Source organism: Dama dama, chromosome 14 (genome assembly GCF_033118175.1).
Source record: "Dama dama isolate Ldn47 chromosome 14, ASM3311817v1, whole genome shotgun sequence".
NCBI classification, from domain to species: Eukaryota; Metazoa; Chordata; class Mammalia; order Artiodactyla; family Cervidae; genus Dama; species Dama dama.
The window spans coordinates 54,061,608-54,085,497 of NC_083694.1; the positions used below are offsets into that span (position 1 = coordinate 54,061,608).

The 23,890-nt window shown below is 37.9% G+C and overlaps 1 protein-coding gene and 1 non-coding gene across 6 annotated transcripts in view; one reads left to right on the forward strand and one right to left on the reverse strand.

Annotated features, from left to right (window-relative positions):
* COP1 (COP1 E3 ubiquitin ligase) overlaps window positions 1-23,890 on the reverse strand; it is a 220,594-nt gene that overhangs the window by 186,003 nt on the left and 10,701 nt on the right. For all 5 annotated transcript variants that reach the window (XM_061160778.1, XM_061160776.1, XM_061160777.1 and 2 more), the window contains exons 2-3: window positions 11,134-11,193; window positions 1-49 (exon numbers count right to left, since the gene is read on the reverse strand). The exon at window positions 1-49 is cut by the window's left edge and continues 49 nt beyond it. In XM_061160778.1, the coding sequence (XP_061016761.1) occupies window positions 1-49; window positions 11,134-11,193 (109 nt within the window). The remainder of the gene's footprint in view (window positions 50-11,133; window positions 11,194-23,890) is intronic.
* Window positions 22,513-22,584, forward strand: TRNAC-ACA (transfer RNA cysteine (anticodon ACA)). The gene has a single exon. It is a non-coding gene; the product is annotated as a tRNA-Cys (tRNA).

Below are 23,890 nucleotides of genomic sequence, written 5' to 3' on the forward strand. Positions count from 1 at the left end.
CTTGGGACATCTATTATTATCCTCCAAACTCTGATGAATACACTTGTAGCTATTAACAAAGAAAAAATAAAATAGGCTTCATTAAATCAGTGACTAATTAGTAAACTGGTCACAAAATAATGCCTATTAGTTTTCTATTCCTTATTTTCAACATAAGCAATCTAGCAGTTATCAAGTTAATTTCAGCTTATACTTTTATATCATAAAAAAAGTACATAGGACATTTATTAGATAATAGTATACAAAAGTTATTTAAAAATAAACTTAAATAACAAGCCTACTGGATATAAAATTTAAAAGGTAAGTTTATGCAATTTAAACGGTACATAACAACAGCAAGAAAAACAAAAGCCTACAATTTAGTTAAGCAAACAGACTGTGTTCTTGGAGTTCTGATATCCTTAATACAAGAAAAGCTCATTCAAATAAAAAGAAAATAAAAGAAGAACATAAAAATCAACAAATGAAAAATTAGTCAATAAGCATGGAAAATACCACCTTCACTAGGATGATAAACTGATTTAAAATTATATATTACCTTTTACCAATCAGAATAGAAAAATAAACAAAAGGCTATCAGAGTTAGGAGTACATGTACAAATGAATAATTTCACAGGCTGTTGTAGGAAATTTAACTACCATAACTTTCTAGAAGACAAATTGTATGGAAAATTCTTAAGGCTGTGTAACCTCTTTGATGCAGTGATATTACTTCCTGGAATTTATCTTTAGGAAATAAGCAAATGTATATAAGTAGAAAAATGTTCAATTCAAAGTTATTTGTAAACAGCAAAATAAATTAGAAGCAACCAAAACATTAGGAAATTGACCACATAAATTTGTAAACATCAATCCAATGTATAGAGCCAATAAAAATCATATCATAATATGTAACTATAAGCCATGAAAAATAATAACTATTACAGGCATAGCTAGAGAAATAAGATTATGATAAATTTCTCCCTTCTCAGATTATTTATTTCTGTAATGTTTGGCTTTTTACAACTGTATATTGCCTTATAATAAAAACTTTCAAAATGTCATTCAACTAAATAGCGAAAAAATATCAAACTGACACTAAGAAAATAATCATTACATTACTAGGGCTTCCCTGATAGCTCAGTCGGTAAAGAATCCACCTGCAATGCAGGAGACCCCGGATCAACTCCTGGGTCAGGAAAATCCACTGGAGAAGGGTAGGATACTCACTTCAGTATTCTTGGGCTTCCCTTGTGGCTCAGCTGGTAAAGAATCCGCCTGCAATGCAGGAGACCTGGGTTTGATCCCTGGGTTGGAAAGACTCCCCTGGAGAAGGGAATGGCTACCCACTCTAGTATTCTGTCCTGGAGAATCCCATGGACTGTGTAGTCCATGGGGTCGCAAAGAGTCGAACACAACTGAGCGACTTTCACTTTCACTATGTTACTGAATAAAAATAATCTTTAACACAGTGGATACAATTCCATTTCTGTTTTAAAAAATTGTGTATGTGTACATTTCTTTAAATTTTTAAATTTCATTAAATTGTAGTTGATTTACAATATTTTGTGTGAAACAATAGTTTCACACAAGCAACTTCAGATTCTTTTCCATTACAGGTTATTACAAGGTACTGAATATAGTTCTGTGAACTAAACAACAGTAAATCCTTGTTGTTTATTTTATATACAATGTAGTGTATCTAGTAATCTCACACTCAATTTATCCCTCCCATCCCTTTTCCCTTTTGGTAACCGTAAGTTGTTTTCTAGGTCTGTCAGTCTCTTTCTCTTATAAATAAGTTGTCTTATTTTTTTAGATTCCACTTATAAGTGGTATTTGCCTTTCTCTGCCTGACTTACTTCACTTAGTACAATGATCTCTAGGTCCACCCATGTAGCTAAAATGCAAATGTTTTACTTTTAATGGCTGAGTAATATTCCACTGAATAAATACCAAATCTTCTTTATTCCCTTATCATTGGTTGATGGATATTTCAGGGTATTTCAGCTTCCCTGTCTTAGCTACTGTAAATAGTGCTGCTATGCACATTAGAGTGTATGTATCTTTTTGAAGTAGCATTTTCTCAGGAGATGTGCCTAGGAGTATGACTGTAGGATCATATGGTAACTCTGTTTTTAGTGTCTTCAGGAATCTCCAGACTGTTTTCCACAGTGGCCGCACCCATTTACCTTTCTACCAACAGAGTAGGAGGGTTCCTTTTTCTCCACACCCTCTCCAGCAACTACTTATTTTTAGACTTTTTGATGATGGCCATTCTGACCAATGTGAGATGATACTGATACTTCACTGCAGTTATGATCTGCATTTCTCTATTAATTAGCAATATGGAGGATTTCATCACCCAGTTGATGGCCCTCTATATGTCTTCTTTGGAGAAATGTTTATTCAGATATTCTGCCCATTTTTTAACTGGGCCTTTTTTTTTTTTTGGACACTGAGATTCATGACCTGCCTGTTTATTTTGGAAGTTAAGCCCTTGTTGGTCACATCATTTGCAAATAAATATTTTCTCCCAGTCTATACGTTGTTTTTTCATTTTGTTTATGGTTTCCTTTGCTGTGCAAAAGCATATAAGTTTGATTAGGTCCCGTCTATTTATGTCTGCTTTTATTTTTTATCTTTTGCCTTGGTAGACTGAACTAAGATAACATTAGTGTAACTTATGTCAAAGAGTGTTTGCCTATGCTCTCCTCTACAACATTTATGGTATCGTGTCTTATATTTAAGTCTCTAAGTCATTTTGAGTTTATTTTTGTGTATGGTATAAGGGAGTGTTCTAATTTCATAGATTTACATGCAGCTGTTCAGCTTTCCCAACACCACCTGCTGAAGAAACTGCCTTTTCTCCATTGTATATTCTTGCTTCCTTTGTTAGGATTAATTGACCACATACATGTGGGTTTATTTCTGAGCTCTCTGTGCTGTTCCATTGGTCCATACTTCTGTTTTTGTGCCAACACCATGCTGTTTTGATTACTGTAACTTTGTAGTACTATCCAAAGTCTGGGAGGGTTATGCTTTGAGCTTTGCTGTTTTTCTTCAGAATTGCTTTGGCAAGTCTAGGTCTTTAGTGGTTCCATATAAATTTTAGGATTATTTGTCCTAGCTCTGTGAAAAATGCCATGGATAATTTGACAGGGATCCCATTAAATATTTAGATCGCTTTGGGCAGTGTGGCCATTATAACAGTATTAATTCTTTCAATCCAAAAGCAGGGAATATCCTTCCACTTCTTTGTATCATCTTTCCCTTATCAATGTTTTATCATTCTCAGCATATAGATCTTTCATTATTCTTTTTTGTTGTTGTTCAGTCACTCAGTCATGTCCAACTCTTTGCAACCCCATGGACTGCAGTTTGGTTAAGTTTATTCCTAGGTATTTTAATTTCTTTAATGAGATTTTAAATGGGATTGTCTTGTTTTTACTTTCTCTTTCTGACATTTCATTGTTAGTGTAAAGAAACTCAACAGATTCCTGCATACTGATCTTCTACCCTGCTACTTGGCTGAATTCATTTATTAGTTCTAATAGTTTTAGTCATAGCAATCAGACAAGAAAAAGAAATAGAAGGTAAAAGTAAAAGAGGTAAAACTGTCATTGTATGCAGATGACATGATACTCTGTAAAAAAAAAAAAACCCTAAAGACTCCACACCAACACTGTGTGCATTTAAATGTGTACATTTAATATAAATCAGAAAAGACATTCACCATAATGTTAGCAGTATGTGCCTCTGGGTCATATAACTATGGGAAATTTTTTCTTTGGCAGTGTCTACAGTTTCTATAGTAAACATGTACTGCTCCTAATAATCAGGAAAAAAAAAGGTTACTTCTAAAATTTTATTAGAGTGACTTATGTATAAAGGTGATTCCTAAAAAAGACAATATCTCTTTTTTTAACATTTTATTTTATGTTGGAGTATAGTTGATTAACACTGTTGTTTTAGTTTCAGGTGAACAACAAAGTAATTCAATTACACATATATATGTATCTACTCTTTTTCAAATTCTTTTCCCATTAGGTTGTTTTGTAATATTGAGCAGAGTTCCCTCTGATATATGGTAGGTCCCTGTTGGTTATCCACTGATAGTACCTGTTTTATTCTGAGTCCAAATTACTATAAATTTACTTCACCTTCATAAACTGAGGAGATTCTTGCATCTGCCTACTTTCTTCCACCTTATCAAAACAAAAACCTACAACTATCAGGTTGCTCTGTTCTAGTTATTATCTACTTTCTCATCTCACATTTGTTACTGGAAGACAAGCAAAAAAGGAGGACATGACAGACAATCAATGTAACGGTGGTCTCTGGCACAGCACAGGGACCTAGAGATTAAACGTCTGGCATATAATAGGTACTCACATACTCAACAAATGATGTGCACAGTGTTCCAAAAACAATATCATCACCCCCTGCAACTGTGACCAGGCCAGGAATACCATATTACCACAAGATAGATTCCATATAGGAAGAAAAATTTCCCACATGGAAATTTCAATGAAAGAAATTGTATTTTTCTCATTTTAATGCTAAATTGTTTTTATTTTTATTGCAAGGGAAAAGCATAAAGAAGATATGCAAATACAATAGATTAAAAGTTCCAACATGGAAACATTTATAGTCTGCTTAAGGGAAAAGGAAATGAATTAATATTACCAGAATACTTGCCCACAAGACAAGACTTAATCTTTACAAAAAAAAATAACAAAACTACAGGGAATTCCCTGGAGGTACAGTGATAAGAACTCTGCACTTTACTGCTGTGTCCCAGGTTAGACCCCTGGATGGGGAACTAAGATCCGGCAGGCCACTCGGTGTGACCATGAGGAAATAAAAGACACCTGCATGTTCACATAAAGCAAGTCATGAAGGAGGGAATCTGAGAAGGTTATTAAAGGTGGGAGACAGGGGCTGAGAGACAAGCAGAAGGAGGACATCTGGGGTTATAGCAAATAGCTTTTAAAAAGAAATGCTAGTTAGAAAATAAGCAAATAAAATGATAAGAATAAACTAAATTGTTAAGACAGAGAGTTTGTCAACATACAAATTCCTGAATCCAGTAGAAAAGTCCCCTCTCCTTTCTTCAACCCCCAAATCATATCTCTTCTCATTAAGCTTATTACCATACCATCCTCTCCCAGAAGGAAAAAAAGAAGTCTAGGACACAACCAGAAACAGAAGCTCAAATGACTTTTCTGCCCTGTACTTGATAATATCGATCTATACTATAAAATTTAAATGTATCAAATTACATCCCACTACACAAAAGTGCAGTGATAACAAGATGAATCAATTTTATTCTATAACATCTACTACCGCACTACCACCTCAGGTACATTCCCTCTAGCTTGAGAAATAGTAACTGTCTTCAGTTCAGTTCACTCACTCAGTCGTGTTCGACTCTTTGCGACCCCATGAACCACAGCACGCCAGGCCTCCCTGTCCATCACCGACTCCCGGAGTTCACCCAAACCCATGTCCATTGAGTCGGTGATGCCATCCAACCATCTCATTCCCTGTCGTCCCTTTCTCCTCCTGCCCTCAGTCTTTCCCAGCATCAGGGTCTTTTCAAATGAGTCAGCTCTTCACATCAGGTGGCCAAAGTATTGGAGTTGCAGCTTCAGAATCAGTCCTACCAATGAACACCCAGGACTGATCTCCTTTAGGATGGACTGGTTGGATCTCCTTGCAGTCCAACGGACTCTCAAGAGTCTTCTCCAACACCACAGTTCAAAAGCATCAATTCTTTGGCACTCAGCTTTCTTCACAGTCCAACTCTCACATCCATACATGACCACTGGAAAACCATAGCCTTGACTAGACGGACCTTTGTGGACAAAGTAATGTCTCTGCTTTTTAATATTCAGTCTAGGCTGGTCATAACTTTCCTTCCAAGGAGTAAGCATCTTTTAATTTCATGGCTGCAATCACCATCTGCAGTGATTTTGGAGCCCAGAAAAATAAAGTCAGCCACTGTTTCCACTGTTTCCCCATCTATTTGCCATGAAGTGATGGGACCAGATGCCATGATCTTAGTTTTCTGAATGTTGAGCTTTAAGCCAACTTTTTCACTCTCCTCTTTCACTTTCATCAAGAGGCTCTTCACTTTCTGCCATAATGGTGGTGTCATCTGCATATCTGAGGTGATTGATATTTCTCCCAGCAATCTTGATTCCAGTTTGTGCTTCATCCAGCCCAGCGTTTCTCATGATGTACTCTGCATATAAGTTAAATAAGCAGGGTGACAATATACAGCCTTGACGTGCTCTTGCTATTTGGAACCAGTCTGTTGTTCCATGTCCAGTTGTGACGGTTGCTTCCTGACCTGCATACAGATTCCTCAAGAGTCAGGTCAGGTGATGTGGTATTCCCATCTCTTTAAGAATTTTCCACAATTTATTGTGATCCACACAATCAAAGGCTTTGGCATAGTCAATAAAGCAGAAATAGATGTTTTTCTGGAACTCTCTTGCTTTTTCGATGATCCAGCAAATGCTGGCAATTTGATCTCTGGTTCCTCTGCCTTTTCTAAAACCAGCTTGAACGTCTGGAAATTCACAGTTCATGTATTGCTGAAGCCTGGCTTGGAGAATTTTGAGCATTACTTTACTAGCATGTGAAATGAGTGCAATTGTGTGATAGTTTGAGCACTCTTTGGCATTGCCTTTCTTTGGGATTTGAATGAAAACTGACCTTTTCCAGTCCTGTGGCCACTGCTGAGTTTTTCAAATTTGCTATCTTATTCTGTATTTAATCTGTGTATATGTCTCAGAGCAGCTCTTCTATTTGCTAATTAAAAGCAGAGATTTGTTTCATTTATCTCTCTACCCTCAGTATCCAGCCTAATATCCCACTGAAGAGCTGGAACTCAATAAATGTTGAATACATGAAAAAACAGATATAAACAAAAAAGAGACATACTTCTGTTGCCTTCTGGGTCATATAAAATACTCCTAGAAAGTTTCAGTATTTCTTATCACATGCATGCATGCCAAGTCGCTTCAGTCATGTTCGACTCTTCGCAACCCTACGGACTGTAGGCACTGGGCTTCTCTGACCATGGGGATTCTCCGGGCAAGAAGACTGGAGTGGGTAGCCAGCCCTCCTCCTGGGAATCTTCCCAACGCAGAGACTGAACCTGCGACTGATATCTACTGCACTGGCAGGCAGGTTCTTTACCACTAGTGTTGCCTGAGAAGCCCTATCACAATAACTCTAATTCATTCTCATTCATCTATCTACCTGACCATCACAAGTCCAAACGCAATGTTGTGGATTCCAAAAGAAGAGAAAGTACCTAAACTAGCAATCAAAATAGGTGAGCATAAAGAGATAAGAAGGATATATATTTTTTCAATAGCTACTCACACTGCAACTGTTAAAAAAATCTTAGTACCACAGTGTGCTGACATAAATGGGTACCTGTGTTCCCTAATAAGTGTAGATCTGATCACAAAGAATGACTATTTCTCCACAGATGGATATAGTTGTTCTCTTTCTCCTGTTAAGTGCTTGAAGTGAAGTGAAGTCGCTCAGTCGTGTCCAACTCTGCGACCCCATGGACTGTAGCCTAGCAGGCTCCTCCATCCATGGGATTTTTCAGGCAAGAATAATGGAGTGGGTTGCCATTTCCTTCTCCAGGAGATCTTCCCGATCCAAGGATTGAACCCGGGTCTCCCACATTGTAGGCAGACGCTTTACCGTCTGAGCCACCAGGGAAGGTCTCGATACCTATCTACAAAATATAATAGATTTTTCTGTCTGAGTCAACAGGGATGAACAGATAAAGAAAACTGAGTAATTAGAAAATTCTCAAAAAAGAAGGGGGTACAGAAAGAACAGATAGTACCAGTGGTTGCATATAACAACCTGGTACTAGTAAAGCACAAGATGGAGGATTAGTCAAAAGTCCCAACAGACAAACTGACCCTCAGGCTTGATCACAGGTATGCTGTGATGACAACACTAAGGGACCCTATTAATTATAACTAATTTGTGATAAAGCAAAATAAAAAATCAGCAATTGATATACATGTGGTCAGAGAAGCAGGGGACAGGGGACAACCTGGAGACCGCAAGGGGGAAAGAGAAAGAGCAAGCCTTATCTCTGTATGATACAGAAGCCAGTTTTTAAAATGGTATCACTGAGTAAGTTAGACTATAGCTAATATTAATAGCAGATTCACTGTGAAGTGGGAATGAATAAAGAGAAAGGACTTCCTGCTATATGGTCTCCAATGTGTTACCAGGAAAGACTTATCATTTATAAGTGGGACCAGGGATAAACAGTTAATGTGGCTCAATCTGATTTAGTGTTAATAATCTGGATTGAGCCTTGAAGTGGCATACAGCTTGACTCGAGGTTACCAGCCCCAGGGTTCAACTTGGCAAAGAGTTGATACAATAGGCTACTGTTCATGACTAAAGTTCCATAGGCCTCACATATTAGATAAAGTAAATAATTATGAGCTTTTGCTTTAAACAAAAGTACAAAATATTTAGGCGCTTCTCCTGTAGCTCAGTTGGTAAAGAATCTGCCTACAATGCAGGATACCCAGGTTCAATTCCTGGGTTGGGAAGATCCCCTGGAGAAGGAAATGGCAACCCACTCTAGTATTCTTGCCTAGAGAATCCCATGGACTGTAGCCTGCCAGGCTCCTCCGTCCATGGGGTTGCAAGAGTCGGACATGACCTACCAACTAAACCACCACCACCACAAAAATATTTCATAGTCTATCAAGCCTGGACTTAGATTGTCAGACTCCAGGTTTATTGGCTCCTGCCAATGTTATTATCTCTATCCTACCAAAACCTGCTCTCTGGCAGGTATTTTAAAACATAATCACATCAAAGTGTAACACAGTAACTTGAACTGTAACAAGGATCTAAACTTTATTTTTATTTGAAAGAAAAAAAAGGGTATTTAAGAAAACAATGGAGCTTCCCAACAATGACCTAAAGACATACCATGAAGATTACAGGACTCACTGAAAAGGGTAGGACTGTCTAGTTATAAAGTCGATCCGTAATTTATTATATTTCACAACTTAGTGAAACAAGATCTCTGAACTGATTTGCCAGACTCTTAAGTTTTTTTAAAATGCCACAGTAAATTATAAGTTAGAGGAGGGCAGTTAGGGAAAATGAAAATCTCACTTTACAACCTGTTTCACACTTCACTTTCAAATCTGTGAAAGAAGAAGAGGTCATGGGACATGAAGACAACGGGGGTTGAGCGTTGGAGAGCAGCAGAAGATAGGCTGAATGACTTGACAAAGGTAAATTTTAGACCCAGAACCCAGAACTAGATTCCTGATCCATCGACTTCAAGACCTTGCTCTTTTAGCTTTACATCAGGATGCTCAACTAAGGGCAATTTTGTCTCCTAAGGGATATCTGGCAATGGCTGGAGACATTTTTGTTTGCTACACCTGGGAGCAAAACGGTTGTTACTGGGTTGTTAAAGAAGCAGGTATACCTGTTGGGTATACTAGAACACAACAGAAATATTAAATAAACAGTGTAAATAATTTAGAAAGATGATTACAAGTAGACTATATCACCCCGAATCAAATAGGTAAATAAACAAACTAAAGAAATTAAACATACAGAAATTACATACTCATTAGGATGACCACTATTTAAAAAAAAAAAAAAGAACCAAACCAGAAAATAACAAGTACTGGAGAGGATGCAGACAAACTGGAAGCCTTGCACACTGTTGAGGGGAACGTAAAATTGTACTGCAGGTAGGAAAAACAGTATGGTGGTTCTACAGATGATGAAACGGATTTAACACATGATCCAGCAACTCTACTTCCAGGTAAACACCTGAAAGAACTGAAAGCAGGATTTCAAAAGGCTATTTATACAGCAGTGTTCAAAGCAGCATTATTAACCATAGTTCCAACAGATGAAAGCAACGCCAATGTCCACAGAGAGATGAACACACGAAGTATGATATATGCAGTCATCCCTCAGTATCCACAGGGAACTGCTTCCAGGACCTCCATGGATCCAAAATCCAAGGATGCTCAAGTCCCTTATACAAAATAGCACAGTATTAGCATATAGCTTACTGCACATCCTCCTGTATATTTTAAATCATCTCTAGATCACTTATAATATCTAATATGATGTAAATACTATGGAAATAGTTGCCAGTGAGCTGCAAATTCAAGTTTCTCTTTTTAGAGTTTTCTGGAATTTTTTTCAAATACTTCTGAACCCTAACTGGTTAAACCCACAGATGCTGAACCTGCAGATATGTAGGGCCAACCATACATGCAGTTAAATGTCATTCAACCTCAAAAAGGAAGGAAACTGTAACACGTGCTGCAACATGGATGAAACCCGAGCACACTACACTAAGTGAAATGAGCCAGTCACAAAAATCAGATACTGGTTGATTTCACTTATATGAGGCATCCAGAGAAGTCAAAAACCACAGAAAGTAGAATGGTGACTGGCAGAGGTTGGGGGAAGAGGGATACGGGGACTTATTTAGTAAGGATAGTTTCTGTTTTGCAAGATGAAAACATTCTGAGACTGACTGCACAACAATGTGAACAATATTCAACATTACTCACTTAAAAATGGTTAAGATGGTAAATTTTATGATATGTGTATTTCATCACAACTGAAACTCTTTCAAAAAACAGAAATTTATGTGACATATAACCTAAAGACAGCCCTGAGCACAGTGCTAAAGGACCAGAACTTTTTAATCCTCTAATATCCTTTTTCAATGACCTGCTAGCCTGTTTTAATGACCCTCACATCTGACCCCCATGAGTGAGTTAAAGGTGTTTCATGCTTCATTCTGATACCCAGGGCCCTCCAGTTTCCTAAAACAACAGTCAAAGCTCTTTAAACAGTTAATAAACCCAGTTTATTAATTATAATTTCATATTTGATTTCATGCTAAATCAAAGTATTTCACAGAAACAACACCATTAACCACGTTTGCCTTGAGAAGTCAAACCTATAAAGGTGTATCAGTCAAGGAAATATGATTCAAAATAACCAACAGTAACTATAAAATGCAACTTCTCACTGGCTACATTTACACACAAGTTAAAAACTGCCAGAAGACAATTTCACTAAATAAAATTATCTTACCAAAAGCTGTGACCACACTTCGTCATGTATGCTTCCTCAATCATATCAAAGCAGATGGGGCTAAAAACAAATAGAAAAATAATTAATACATTTTTTAAGCAGAGTAATTACAAATTGGAAAAAGTCATAACAGTATCAACAAAATCATATTTCAGTACACAGGTAAGTCTTCAAACTTTTTACTGATGAGAGATGAAATTTCTATTGGGCTGAATGAACTTTAGTGGATTGCTGGTAAAAGAATAATTTGTGGGCCATCAAGTTCTAAAATGAATGAAATGAATAATTTAACTGACCCCAATATATTCAAAAGTCTGTAACTTTTCACAGTGTGGTGCAATCACAAAAGCAATTAAGTTCTACCGTCTTTTCGATCATCCCTGGTACCAGACACATAAGACCTACCCATTTAAATGCTCTTTTATTTTCTATCTCAAAGAAAACTAATTTCCTGAGTGATAAATTTACAGTTACAATGTCAATAACTCTTCCAGGCAGTGAAGATGCTAATGAGAACTAATACTTAACACAAGCTATGCATGTCCACTTAAATAATGACATACATTAACTCAATCCTTTATAGATAAGGAAACTGACATAAGTGATGTTAAAGTCACAGAGCTAGGAAGTAACACAGCCAAATTTTCAAACTCAGGTGCATGTTCTCAATCACTATTCCATACTACTTTCACATACGATAAGTTAAATATCAAGTCACACCAACTATGCCACATGTTCTGGCCAAGGAAAGGTGGTTATCAATCTCTTGAGAGGATACAGTCCACCAAAGATATGCAAAGCCTTACAAAAAGCAATTTCCCTTTATCCCTCTCCGTTCTTCCTTCCAAAAACTCCATGAAGTCTCCAGAGATACAACAGCCATCTTGTGACCATAAAGACAACAACCATAGGCCAAGAAGACAGGATATGAGTTCCTTGGTAACTTTCTCCAGCAATTGCATCAGCCATGAATTGTCTCTCTCTGGACTTCACATTACATGAGAAAGGCAAATCCTCACTTGCTTAAGCCAATATTTACCGAGTTTTCTGTTACTGGTATGCAAATCCAGTCCTTATTGATGATACACGACAATTAAACTGCAAATGAAAATTTATCCACTCCCTTCAAGAAAAGTTTCCTGGGCATAAGTACCATCTTAGAATGTGAGGTTTTAAGTAAGTTATAAAGTCTCAATGTTGCACAAGCTCGGCGTTTCATCACCTATAGTATCCTGGCATAGACTGCACTGGATTTGTCAAGCCTTTACTGTCCCAGACTCAGAAGAAGGAGAAATCTCTTAAATGTGGGGATTCGGTAGTTCTCCTTTTGGAACGAAGTCCATCTTGCTCCGTCTGATGAAGAAGGAAGAGGGGTGACAGTCCCTCCTGAGGACACATGGATGAGCTGCCCAGGGTGCTCTGTGATCCCAGTCTGTGACTGAAGGATGCTGAAGAGCAGATCTGGGATAGACAAATTTTATTTTACACTGGTACAGCAGGTCACTGGGTGCTCAAGCAGGTATCTTAAGGCCAGTATTTTTTTTTTTTTTTACAGATAGGAGTATTTATTCAATTACATATGAACAGCATATAGCTTTCAAAACTTTAACATTTTTTAATTAATTAATTAATTTGGATCTTCATGGCTGCACAAGGACTTCTCCCTGTGGTGGCTTCTCTTCTTGCAGAGCACAGACTCTGGAGTGCGGGCTCAGCGGTGGCAGGCAGACCCAGTAGCTCCACAGTATGTGGAATCTTCCTGGACCAGGGATCAAACTCATGTCTCCTGCATTGGTAGGCTGACTCTTATCCACTGTACCACCAGGAAAGTCCCAAAATTTTAACATTTTGAATACTCAAAATCTCACAATTATTAGGATTACCTAACTATTATGAATCATATTCTACTTTTTAATCTTGCAGTTTTCTAAACCCATCCATCTCTTAGCATTCAAACTCCAAAAAGAGTGAAAACTGTCCTTCTTGAGTGGACTATATATATAGTTTTATTAGTAAGAAAAAGGAAGAGTTGAGAGTAATTCTCTTAATCTTAGAAAAGGCTGAGTCAAAGAATTATAGAATGACTTTGAAGAACAGATCTTCCTTTTGTTTATAAAGATCTCTTCAGGTCTATGTCAGCCCCTAAGCCTGGAATCTTCAAATCACTTGTGCTCTACCCTTTTTCACAAATACCACTTACTCCTTGATTTCTCTGGTCACTAAGTCATACCTTTTCTTTCCTCCTTTTTTCTTTCTTTGATTTTTCTTTTTGTTTCTTTTTCCCAATTTTTTTTTTCTTTTCTCTTGGTCATCTATGAGGTAAGCAGGATCTTAGTGCCCTGACCAGAGAGCAAACCTGTGGCTCCTGCAATGGAAGCATAGGGTCCTAACCACTGGACTGACAGGGAATTCCCAACTCTCAGCTCTTCCCAATTTCAAAGGGCAAAAACATACTCAGGGTAGATTCTGGGGGGAAATGTAAACAAACAGCTTAGAACTCCTTCTACTCTGCTTATCAACAGCATTCAAAGATAATGAGCTAGAAGATCTAAGCATAAGTACAAACATAGCAAGTATATGAACTGGTAGACAAGCTAAATATTATAGCGATATCTGAAATTTTATGCAGCCCCCAAATCTTTATACAGACCCCCCAAAATATTTATGGACCCTCTCAAACTTTTTATGGACATCTGACACAGTGGCAGCATCAAAAACAAGGAAGAAATCACAAATAGATTAAAGCCAGTGCTGTGACCATTTATGCCTGCTGTATCACCATAAAAACAAGCAATTCTTGTAAATCAACACAGAAGACAGAAATTCCAACAGAAAAAATGGGAAAGGATATCAATTCCTAATTCACAGGAAGGGAAGACATACTACTTTTCAAGTATATAGAAAGATGTTCTAACTCAGCAGTAATCAAAATTTGCAAATTAAGATGATAAAATAACATGTTACCCCCATTAAATTATTAGAAAATTAGAATACCAAGAATATGAGGGAGGATATGGAAAAACAAGAATTTTCATGAAGAGACATCTGGCAAAGCAACCTACATTGAATTTTCATATACTTATTACCCAGTAATCCCACTCCTGTGATTTGTACATAAGTACACAACATAAAAATATACACATCCAGCATATGTATACATATACGTAACTACATATATACATGTGTTTACATTTGTGTGTGTGTGTGTGTGTGTGTGTGTGTGTGTGTACAGAGCTAATAGAGAAACACCCACATCTGTCAATAGGGAATACCTTTGAGGATACCTGCAACAAACTGGATACTTTTTACAGTAGGGAATTTAGAGGCAGCCTTAACAATCAAAATTACTAGAATGGACAAATAAAAATGTGCTTAGATATATACTAGAAAACATCACGCAACAGTCAAAAGGAATGAATCAAAGGTACAGGAGCACCATGACTGGCTATTTTGTCAAGTAAAAAGAGAAATGAAAATAAGATCTGTGACACAGTATGTTTCACATAAAATTAAAACACAAAAAATATGTGTCACAGGTATACATATATTCAAAAACATACATAAATCACAATATAATAGAAAACCAAGAGATAGGAAAATAAAAAATTAAGTAGGAGGAGGAATACACTACCTTATTCAACAGAATCTAAAAATAACATCAATAGTAAGATGCACCATTGCTGCTGCTAAGTCGCTTCAGCCGTGTCCGACTCTGTGCGACCCCATAGACAGCAGCCCACCAGGCTCCGCCGTCCCTGGGATTCTCCAGGCCGGAACACTGGAGTGGGTTGCCATTTCCTTCTCCAATGCAGGAAAGTGAAAGGTGAAAGTGAAGTCGCTCAGTCGTGTCCGACTCTTCGTGACCCCATGGACTGCAGCCCATCAGGCTCCTCTGCCCATGGAATTTTTCAGGCAAGAGTACTGGAGTGGGTTGCCATTGCCTTCTCCAAGATGTACCATTATATGCAACTAAAAAAGAAACAACTCTGCTAATTAAACTAAATACTTCTTTATCAGTTTAGAATTTTATCCTTTTCTAAAAAGCTCTTTTAGATTTAAGTTTTATCATACATCACTCTTGTGGAAAACAGACACACTTATAATTAGGTTTTCCAACAAATACTCATTCTTCAGGGTCTAACTTTTCTGAATCACTTTTTGACTGAGTCACTGATATCCAGATTTTTCCACATAATACTGTCCATTTCTTTGGTGAAATATCATTTGCTAGGAGAATTCATAATGGAACTAAAAGCTGTTGTTCCTGGGACTGTAAGCCAAGTTTACACTCAGTCAGATCACCTACATCTGACTCCAGCTTTAGGAATGTTGCTAAACATGTCTAATTCACCACATTCTAATCTGTTGAGGCAGGCGTTTTCTCTGTTGACATATCCGTATGTAAAATGACAACTACCTCCAAAAATTTTTTAATTTCATCATCTACAACACATAACCCAATTTTCAAATATGCCAAAGAATAAATGAAGGAAAAACTAGAATCAAAGAATATGACAAAGTGAAACAAAGCAAAAGAGGAGCCTTGGGCTGGCTAACGAACAAGGTGAAACACAATTAGTTCACTCTGGACTTGAAGTCAAAATTTAAACGAAGCAGGCTTGCCCTCTTACTATACACACTTAGAAACTGGCTGGCAGTCGGGGGTTGCAGGGGGTGAGCAGCAGGGAGAACAAATAAACCAACTGCTTTTAGACACTGGACACCAAGCAACACAGTACCAAAACCTCTGAGGAAAGCGGACAAATGAAACGAACACATCACAGATTCAGCTTGTTGCCTTAAAGAGAAAGTTTCCCAGGCCCAAGGAGGGAGAACACAAGCAGAGCACCACAATCTTGCTGGAAGGATAAAGAAGAAAGAACTTACAGGGCAGGACACCCAAGAAGGAGCTACAAGAAGGAAATCCTAAAAAAATCTACATAGCGTTCTCATCAGATTCACTGCTGAATGCTAGTCACATGTGCCCAAGGTGAAAACTCCACAAGATCACATTAGAGACAAACGGTCATTTCCATGGGCTGATTAATACATGAACTACTAGCTGAGAAAAGCAGCGGCAAATCAGATGTCAACAGACATTACCCAAGTTACAACACAAAGAGAAAAAGAAAACACCGCATCTATGGGCTGTGTATCAAATGAATCAAAATAAATATATGAAGACACTGAAGTTTATTTTAAAATAACAATTAACAAAAAAACAAAAGACACCACATCACACATCCAAGAAGTTCAGAAAACTCCAAGTAGAATTTTAAAAAATAACAAACAAAAAATACCCTGACACATACACTGCATTTAAACCGATAAAAGCAAAAATGAAGAGAAAATCTTGAAGGCAGTCATAGAAAAAAGACACACCACATACAGAGGAACAAAGATGAGAATACAGCAGAATTCTCATCAGAAACTATACCAGCCAAGAGAGCCTGGAGAGCTTCTGGACTGGTGACAGCCCAGGGAGAAGGCACACTTGGAGCGAGCACAGAAGCTCCGCACCGCTTCCCTGCTCCCTGTTCTATGCATCTTCTCCACCTGGCTGTTTCTGAGTTACATCCTCTACTATTAAACCAGTAATATGGTCATTATTCCAAACTTTAGACGTGATGGATCATCTACATAGTGGGAACTGGTTGCTGCACTACTCCATACAGGAATCATCTGTTCAAATCTTTTGCCCATTTAAAAAACTGGGTTGGGGGAAACGGCCAAGATGGTGGAGTAGAAAGACACTGAGCCCACCTCATCTCACATGCACACAAAAATCACAACAATATGCAGAGCAACTATCACTGAAAATGAGTGAAATCTACCAGGAAAAAAAATCTACAACTAAAGACATAAAGAAGGAACCACATTGAGATCGTCAGGAGGGACAGATTTGCCATATAATCAAATCCTTACCTCCAGGTGGGTGCCCCACACACTGGAGACTAATTATATCACAGAGGTTCTCCCACAGGAGGAGCGAGAGCTCTGAGCCCCATGCCAGCCCCTGCAGCTCGGGGGTCCAGCACCAGGAAGAAGAGCCCCCACAGGATTTGGCTTTGAAGGCCAGCAGGGCTTGACTGCAGGAGCTCCAGAAGACTGGGGGAAATAGACATCACTCTTAAAGGGTGCACACAAAATCATACACCCACCGGGACCAAGGGTAAAAGCAACAATCTGACAGGAGCCTGGGCCAGACCAACCTGCTGGTTTCACAGGGTCTTCAGGAGAAACAGGGGGCATCCGCACTGTTGGCATTTTCATCAGGGAGCACTCATTTCCAAGAGCTCTCCTGGAGGCTCTGACATTCTGGCATCAAGATCTGGCCCTGTTTAACATCGGTCGACTCCAGTGCTGGGATTCCTCAGGCCAAACAGCAAACTGGGTAGGGACACAGGCCCACCAATCAGACAAGCTGCCTAAGACTTCCGCAGGGCACAGCTGCCTCTGGATACAGCCCAAGACGCTGCCAGCTAACAGAGGGCCAAGTCCCAGTTCCACCCGAGAGGTCAGGCACTGGACCCTCCCGCCAGAATGGGGCACAAGCCTCGAGACCAGCCTCACCCTTCAGGGGGCAGACACCGTAAACAAGAAAACTATAGTTCCACAGACCAAGTCCGCAAAGGCGGGTCAGACACTACCTGGGACCCAGTGACAAGGAGGGACGGCACAAGACATTTCCTACAAAGAGCCACTGCTCCAAGATGGAGAATATGGTTAAAACGACCATACTACTCAAGATAATCTACAGATTCAATTAGTGAAGTGAAGTAGCTCAGTCGTGTCCAACTCTTTGCAACCCCGTGGACTGTAGCCTACCAGGCTCCTCCCTCCATGGGATTCTCCAGGCAAGAATACTGGAGTGGGTTGCCATTTCCTTTTCCAGGGGATCTTCCCGACCCAGGGATCGAACCCAGGTCTCCTGTATTGCAGGCAGGCGCTTTAACCGCTGAGCCACCAGGGAAGCCCCGATCCAATACAAACCCCTATTAAATTATCAATGACATTTTTCATAGAAAAAAAATTTACATTTGTATGGAAACACAAAGACCCTAAATAGCCAAAACAATCTTGAGAAAGAAGAACAGAGCTGGAGGATTCATGCTCTCTGACAGCAGGCTATACTATATAGCTACAGTAATCAAAACAGCATGGTGCTGGCACTAAAACAGACATACAAATCAATGAAACAGGACAGAGGGCCCAGAAATAAACCCATGAACTTATGACCATTCAATCCATGACAAAGGTGGTAAGAACATACAATGGAAAAAATACAGTCTCTTCAGTAAGTGTTGCTAGGAAAATTGTACATGTGAAAGAACAAAAGCAGAACATTCTCTAACACTATAAACAAAAATGAACTCAAAATGGATTAAAGACCTAAATGTGAGACAGAATACTAAAAAACTCTTAAAGGAAAACATTCTTTAAGCAGGAAACTCTTGGACATACACTGTAGCAAGATTTTTTTGGATCTGTCTCTGAGAAAAACTAAAAATTGAAATAAGAATAAAGAAATGGGACTTAAGTCAAGCTTATATGGTTTTGCACAGCAAAGGAAACCATACAAACGAAAAGACAACCTACAGACAGGAAGAAAATATTTGCAAAGGATGCTATTGACAGGGGATTAATTTCCAAAACAGACAACTCATGCAATTCAATATTTTTAAAAAAAGTTTAAAAATGGGCAGAAGACCTAAATAGACATTTCTCCAAAGAAGACATACAGGTGGCCAACAGGCACATGAAAAGATGAAAAGATGCTCAATACTGCTAATTATTAAGAGAAATGCAAATCAGAACTACTATGAGGTATCACACCAGTCAGAATGGCCGTCATTAAACAGTCCACAAATAATAAATGCTGGAGAGAGTGTAAAGAAAAAGGAACCCTCCTACACTGTAGGTGGGAATGTAAATTTTACAGTCACTATGGTAAACAGTCTCAAAGTTCCTTAAAAACTAAAAATAGTTACCACATGATCCTGCAATCCCACTCCTGGGCATATATTCATATAAAACTCTAATTCAAAAAGATATATACACCCCAATTTTTACAGTAGTACTATTTACAATAGCCAAATCATGAAAACAACCCAAATGTCCATCAACAGATGAATGGATAAAGAAGACATGGTACATAGACACAGTGGAATATTACTCAGCCATAAAAAAGAATGAAATAATGCCATTTGCAGCAACGTGGACATACCCAAATATCCTATGATAACACTTACATGTGGAATCTAAAATAAATGCTACAAATAAACTTATTTACAAAGCATAAAACAGACTCACAGACATAGAAAACAAACTTAAAATTATTAAAAGGGATAGCAGGGAAGGGGCTGGGGCGAACCAGGGTGAGATAAACTAGGAGTCTGGAATTAGCAGATACAAACTACTATATATAAAATAGGTAAACAAGAACACTCAGTATAGCACAGGGAACTACAATCCATATCTTATAACAACCTAATATGGGAAAGAATCGGAAAAGGATACATATATGTATAAGTGAATCACTTTGCTGGTCACCTGATACTAAAACACTGTAAATTAACCATACTTCAACTTTTTAATGGTTTAAAAAAAAACTATATAGCAAAAGGCAATGGACTGATATCTTCAAAATACTGAAAGAAAAAAAAAATCTTTAAACTTGGAATTCTATATCCAGCAAAAAAAAAAAAAAAAAATTCAAATATAAAGACAAAACAAGTAATTTCCAAAATAAAGAAATAAATAAGTTAGAGAACTCATTGCATACAGACTTCACTACCTGATATATTCACGTAGTTCTATGAGGCACAAGCTGGGATCCAGATTGCCAGGAGAAATATCAATAACCTCAGATATGCAGATGACACCACCCTTATGGCAGAAAGTGAAGAGGAACTAAAGAGACTCCTGATGAAAGTGAAAGAGGAGAGTGAAAAAGGTGGCTTTAAACTCAACATTCAAAAAACTAAAATCATGGCATCCGGTCCCATCACTTCATGGCAAATAGATGGGGAAACAGTAGAAACAGAGACTTTATTTTCCTGGGCTCCAAAATCACTGCAGATGGTGATTGCAGCCATGAAATTAAAAGATACTTGCTCCTTGGAAGAAAAGCTATGACAAACCTAGACAGCATATTAAAAAGCAGAGACATTACTTTGTTGATAAAGGTCTATATAGTCAAGGCTTTGGTTTTGCCAGTAGTCATGTATGGATGTGAAGAGTGGGACCATAAAGAAAGCTGAGCACTGAAGAATTGGTGCTTTTGAACTGTGGTGTTGGAGAAGATTCTTGAGAGTCTACATGGAGATCAAATCAATCAATCCTAAAGGAAATCAGTCCTGAATATTCATTGGAAGGACTGATGCTCAAGATGAAGCTCCAATACTTTGGCCACATGATGTGAAGAACTGACTCACTCAAAAATAGCCTGATGCTGGGAAAGACTGAAGGCAGGAGGAGATGGGGACGACAGAGGACAAAAGATTGGATGGCATCACTGACTCGATGGACATGAGTTTGAGCAAGCTCCAGGAGTTGGTGATGGACAGGGAAGCCTGGCGTACTGCAGTACATGGGATCACAAAGAGTCTGACACAACTAAGCAACTCAACTGAACTGGAATAAGGAATACAAAGACAGCAAATATACACAAAGACAGAAAGAGCTCTAAATGTGGTAACAATGAATATAAATATGAAACATATTTTATGTTTAATCATTCTAAAATATAAGCAGCACGAAGAGTTCACAATTGAATATAGACCATAATACCATCCCTGGAAACAATGCAAGCACAAGAGGAAAACAGTAAGACAAATGGAAATTATAACCTAATATTTTAAGATGGACTAAAAGAAATAAAGAAAATTACAAAAGCACTGAAAGATAAAGAAAATTCTCAATTAGGCAACCTCAGAAATCAATTATTAGGAAGAAAAACTTATTTTAAAAGAAGTTAAAGAACTCAGGAAAACTTAGAAATAAAGAAAAAGACAGAAGGGCAAATAAGCATAATGGGTACTGATTTAAGAGAAAATTAGATGGCCATTTTAGGTATCTGATTTTGCAACCTTACCACAAAACTTTTGATAGACCATGGAGTGAACCACACTAGTAGTGATTATCTGAACTTTTCATCTTACCATTTTTTATTAAAATAATAATCTTCAGTTGAATCTTGTGAAGAAGATAAATTCATAGCAGCTGCCAAAACTAAAGGTAGATATTATACTGCACAATCCTTAAGCTTGCCAAAAGCTCATGTGTGTCATTCAACTACATTAGGAACCAACAGAGCAGAACAGATATAGATACAGAAAATTCTTTTTTAATTCACTATTTTGTATTTATAATGCACATCACCTCAGTTAAGCAAGGGTCTCATAACTGGTTTGACTCTCAAGTTAAATTTTCAATCAGTGCCTATACTCTTCCTTTTAAATGTATTATCTGCTTCAAAACCAGCATCCAAACTTACCAAATGATATAATAATAAATGGTACAATAATAAGGCCATTGCTCAATCCATACATATTTTGATACCAACACTAATTCTATTATACTTCCACAAAATGTGTCAACTGATTCTAGTAGCACTGATTCTAACTAACCAAGCATTCAATTTTTCAAATGTTAGGTATTATACAAAAAAAATATCAGGATAATCAGAACCAGGCACAATTAAGAATCATTTAGGAAAATAAGGAGTGGTTACATCTTATCTTACCTAACAGGACCAAAGAACCACTTTCATATTTTGGTACCAAATGTGAAATCCTGGCAAATACCACCTGATTCCTTTCAGTGATTTTATAAGTTACAGTGTCTTCATACATGTATTACATAATCTAAACCTCACAATCCTATAATGGGATACCATTACGTCTCAATTTATAAAAAATGAAAAAAAAAAAAAACCATACTCAAACATTCATTTGCCCAAAGTTAAATCTCAGGGCTTTTAATTCCAAGTCCAGTGCCCTTTGCATCAGAAGATAAAGGAAACAAATACATGTATCACTGTGACCATGAAATTTCAAATCACTATCAGCAATTAGAAAACCTTGGAAAAAATTATTTTGAATATGTTGAAATTTATATACATCCTTCAAGAGTGAAAGACACCCAACAAAAGTCAGCCACAGAAATGTTTCTTCTTTCCCCTCAAAATGTCCAAAAATGACAATTCCCTAGCTTCCTCCTTCCCCTTAAACCAGCTGCTTTGTGACCATCCCCAAGGCACCCTTCATTCTCAACTGGCCCTAAGTGGATTCAGCACTGAAAGACAAGGAAATAAATGAGAAGGAAAATAATAATAACCTCAAATCATTTTTTAACACCTACACAGATAACGAGACTTCCCTGGTGGCTCAGATGGTAAAGCGTCTGCCTACAATGCAGGAGACCTGGGTTCGATCCCTGGGTTGGGAAGATCCCCTCAAGAAGGAAATGGCAACCCACTCCAGTATTCTTGCCTGAAAAATTCCATGGACAGAGGAGCCTGGTAGGCTACAGTCCATGGGGTCGCAAAGAGTCAGACACAACAGACTGACTTCACTTTATACTGGTAACACTAGATCCCAAGCACCAATCTTCACAGGGAGCAGTTAAGTTCCAGCCTCTGTCCATTCATCTCACTCCTTCCTAACTTCATTTGATATGATAAAAAGCCCTAGAAAACTTAAACATCCCTTTTAATAGAGATTAAATTTATCCTGTATTTTATAAAAGAGATTCCTTTCCTATCTCCACATTTAACTTTGTCTTGTATCACAGGATTCTCTGAATAAGGACAGGGAAGGTAAAGAAGAAAAGAAAGATAAGACAAAATTTTTAGACTCTAATTTAACAATGAAATTAAAAAAAAAAAAATAGAGAAAGGTAGGGCATTCAAAGTAGCTATGGTAGAGTTTCAGGAGCAGAGTTTTTTGTTTTTTGTTTTTAAATGAGACCATGAAGGCTAGGGGAAAAAGAGGACACCATGATTAACACAAGTGATAGGCATGAAAAGATAAGCAAGGGAGCCAAGTTCTGGTGTTCCATCCATCGCAATCGCCTAAAAAAGGAGACTGATCAGGAAAGCAAATATGGCCAGACTGTCACTATCGATTCCTCCCAGTATGAAATCACCCCAATACACTCTCAATTTCCTCTTGGATCTCTTTTTATTCACACTCCCAAGATTCCACTACTCAGAGTAGCAGTTCTAACCACGAAAGGCTTACAGTTAGAGAAGAATTTCAATTAGGCTTGTGAGTTCTAAGTGGAACAATTAAGAGAACTGTCTCATAGCAAACATCATCACCAGGGCTCACAGGATCTGGTGTTAGATTCAAGGTGGATCTAGGGACTTCGGTGGAATACACTTAGATGGAATACAGATCTTCACTAGAGCTCTGCTATTAATGTGACTAATGTTTCTTTTTCTGCATCTCAAGGATATCTTAGCTTGCAATATACAACTGACCCTTGAACAACACAGGTTTGAATTATGTGGGTCCACTTACACACAGATTTTTTTCAATAATAAATACTACAGTAAAATATAATCTCCATTTGGTTGAATGCACAGATGTGGAGGGACTGTGGACATAAAGTGCTGACTTAAGTTAAAGTGGATTTTCGACTGGGCAGAGGGTGGGCATCCCAACTCTTGTGCTCTTCAAGGTCAACCGTATAGCCCTTCGAGCATCAACACTAATTCTAGAACGTCAATATTTTTTAAAAAGTGTGCGGG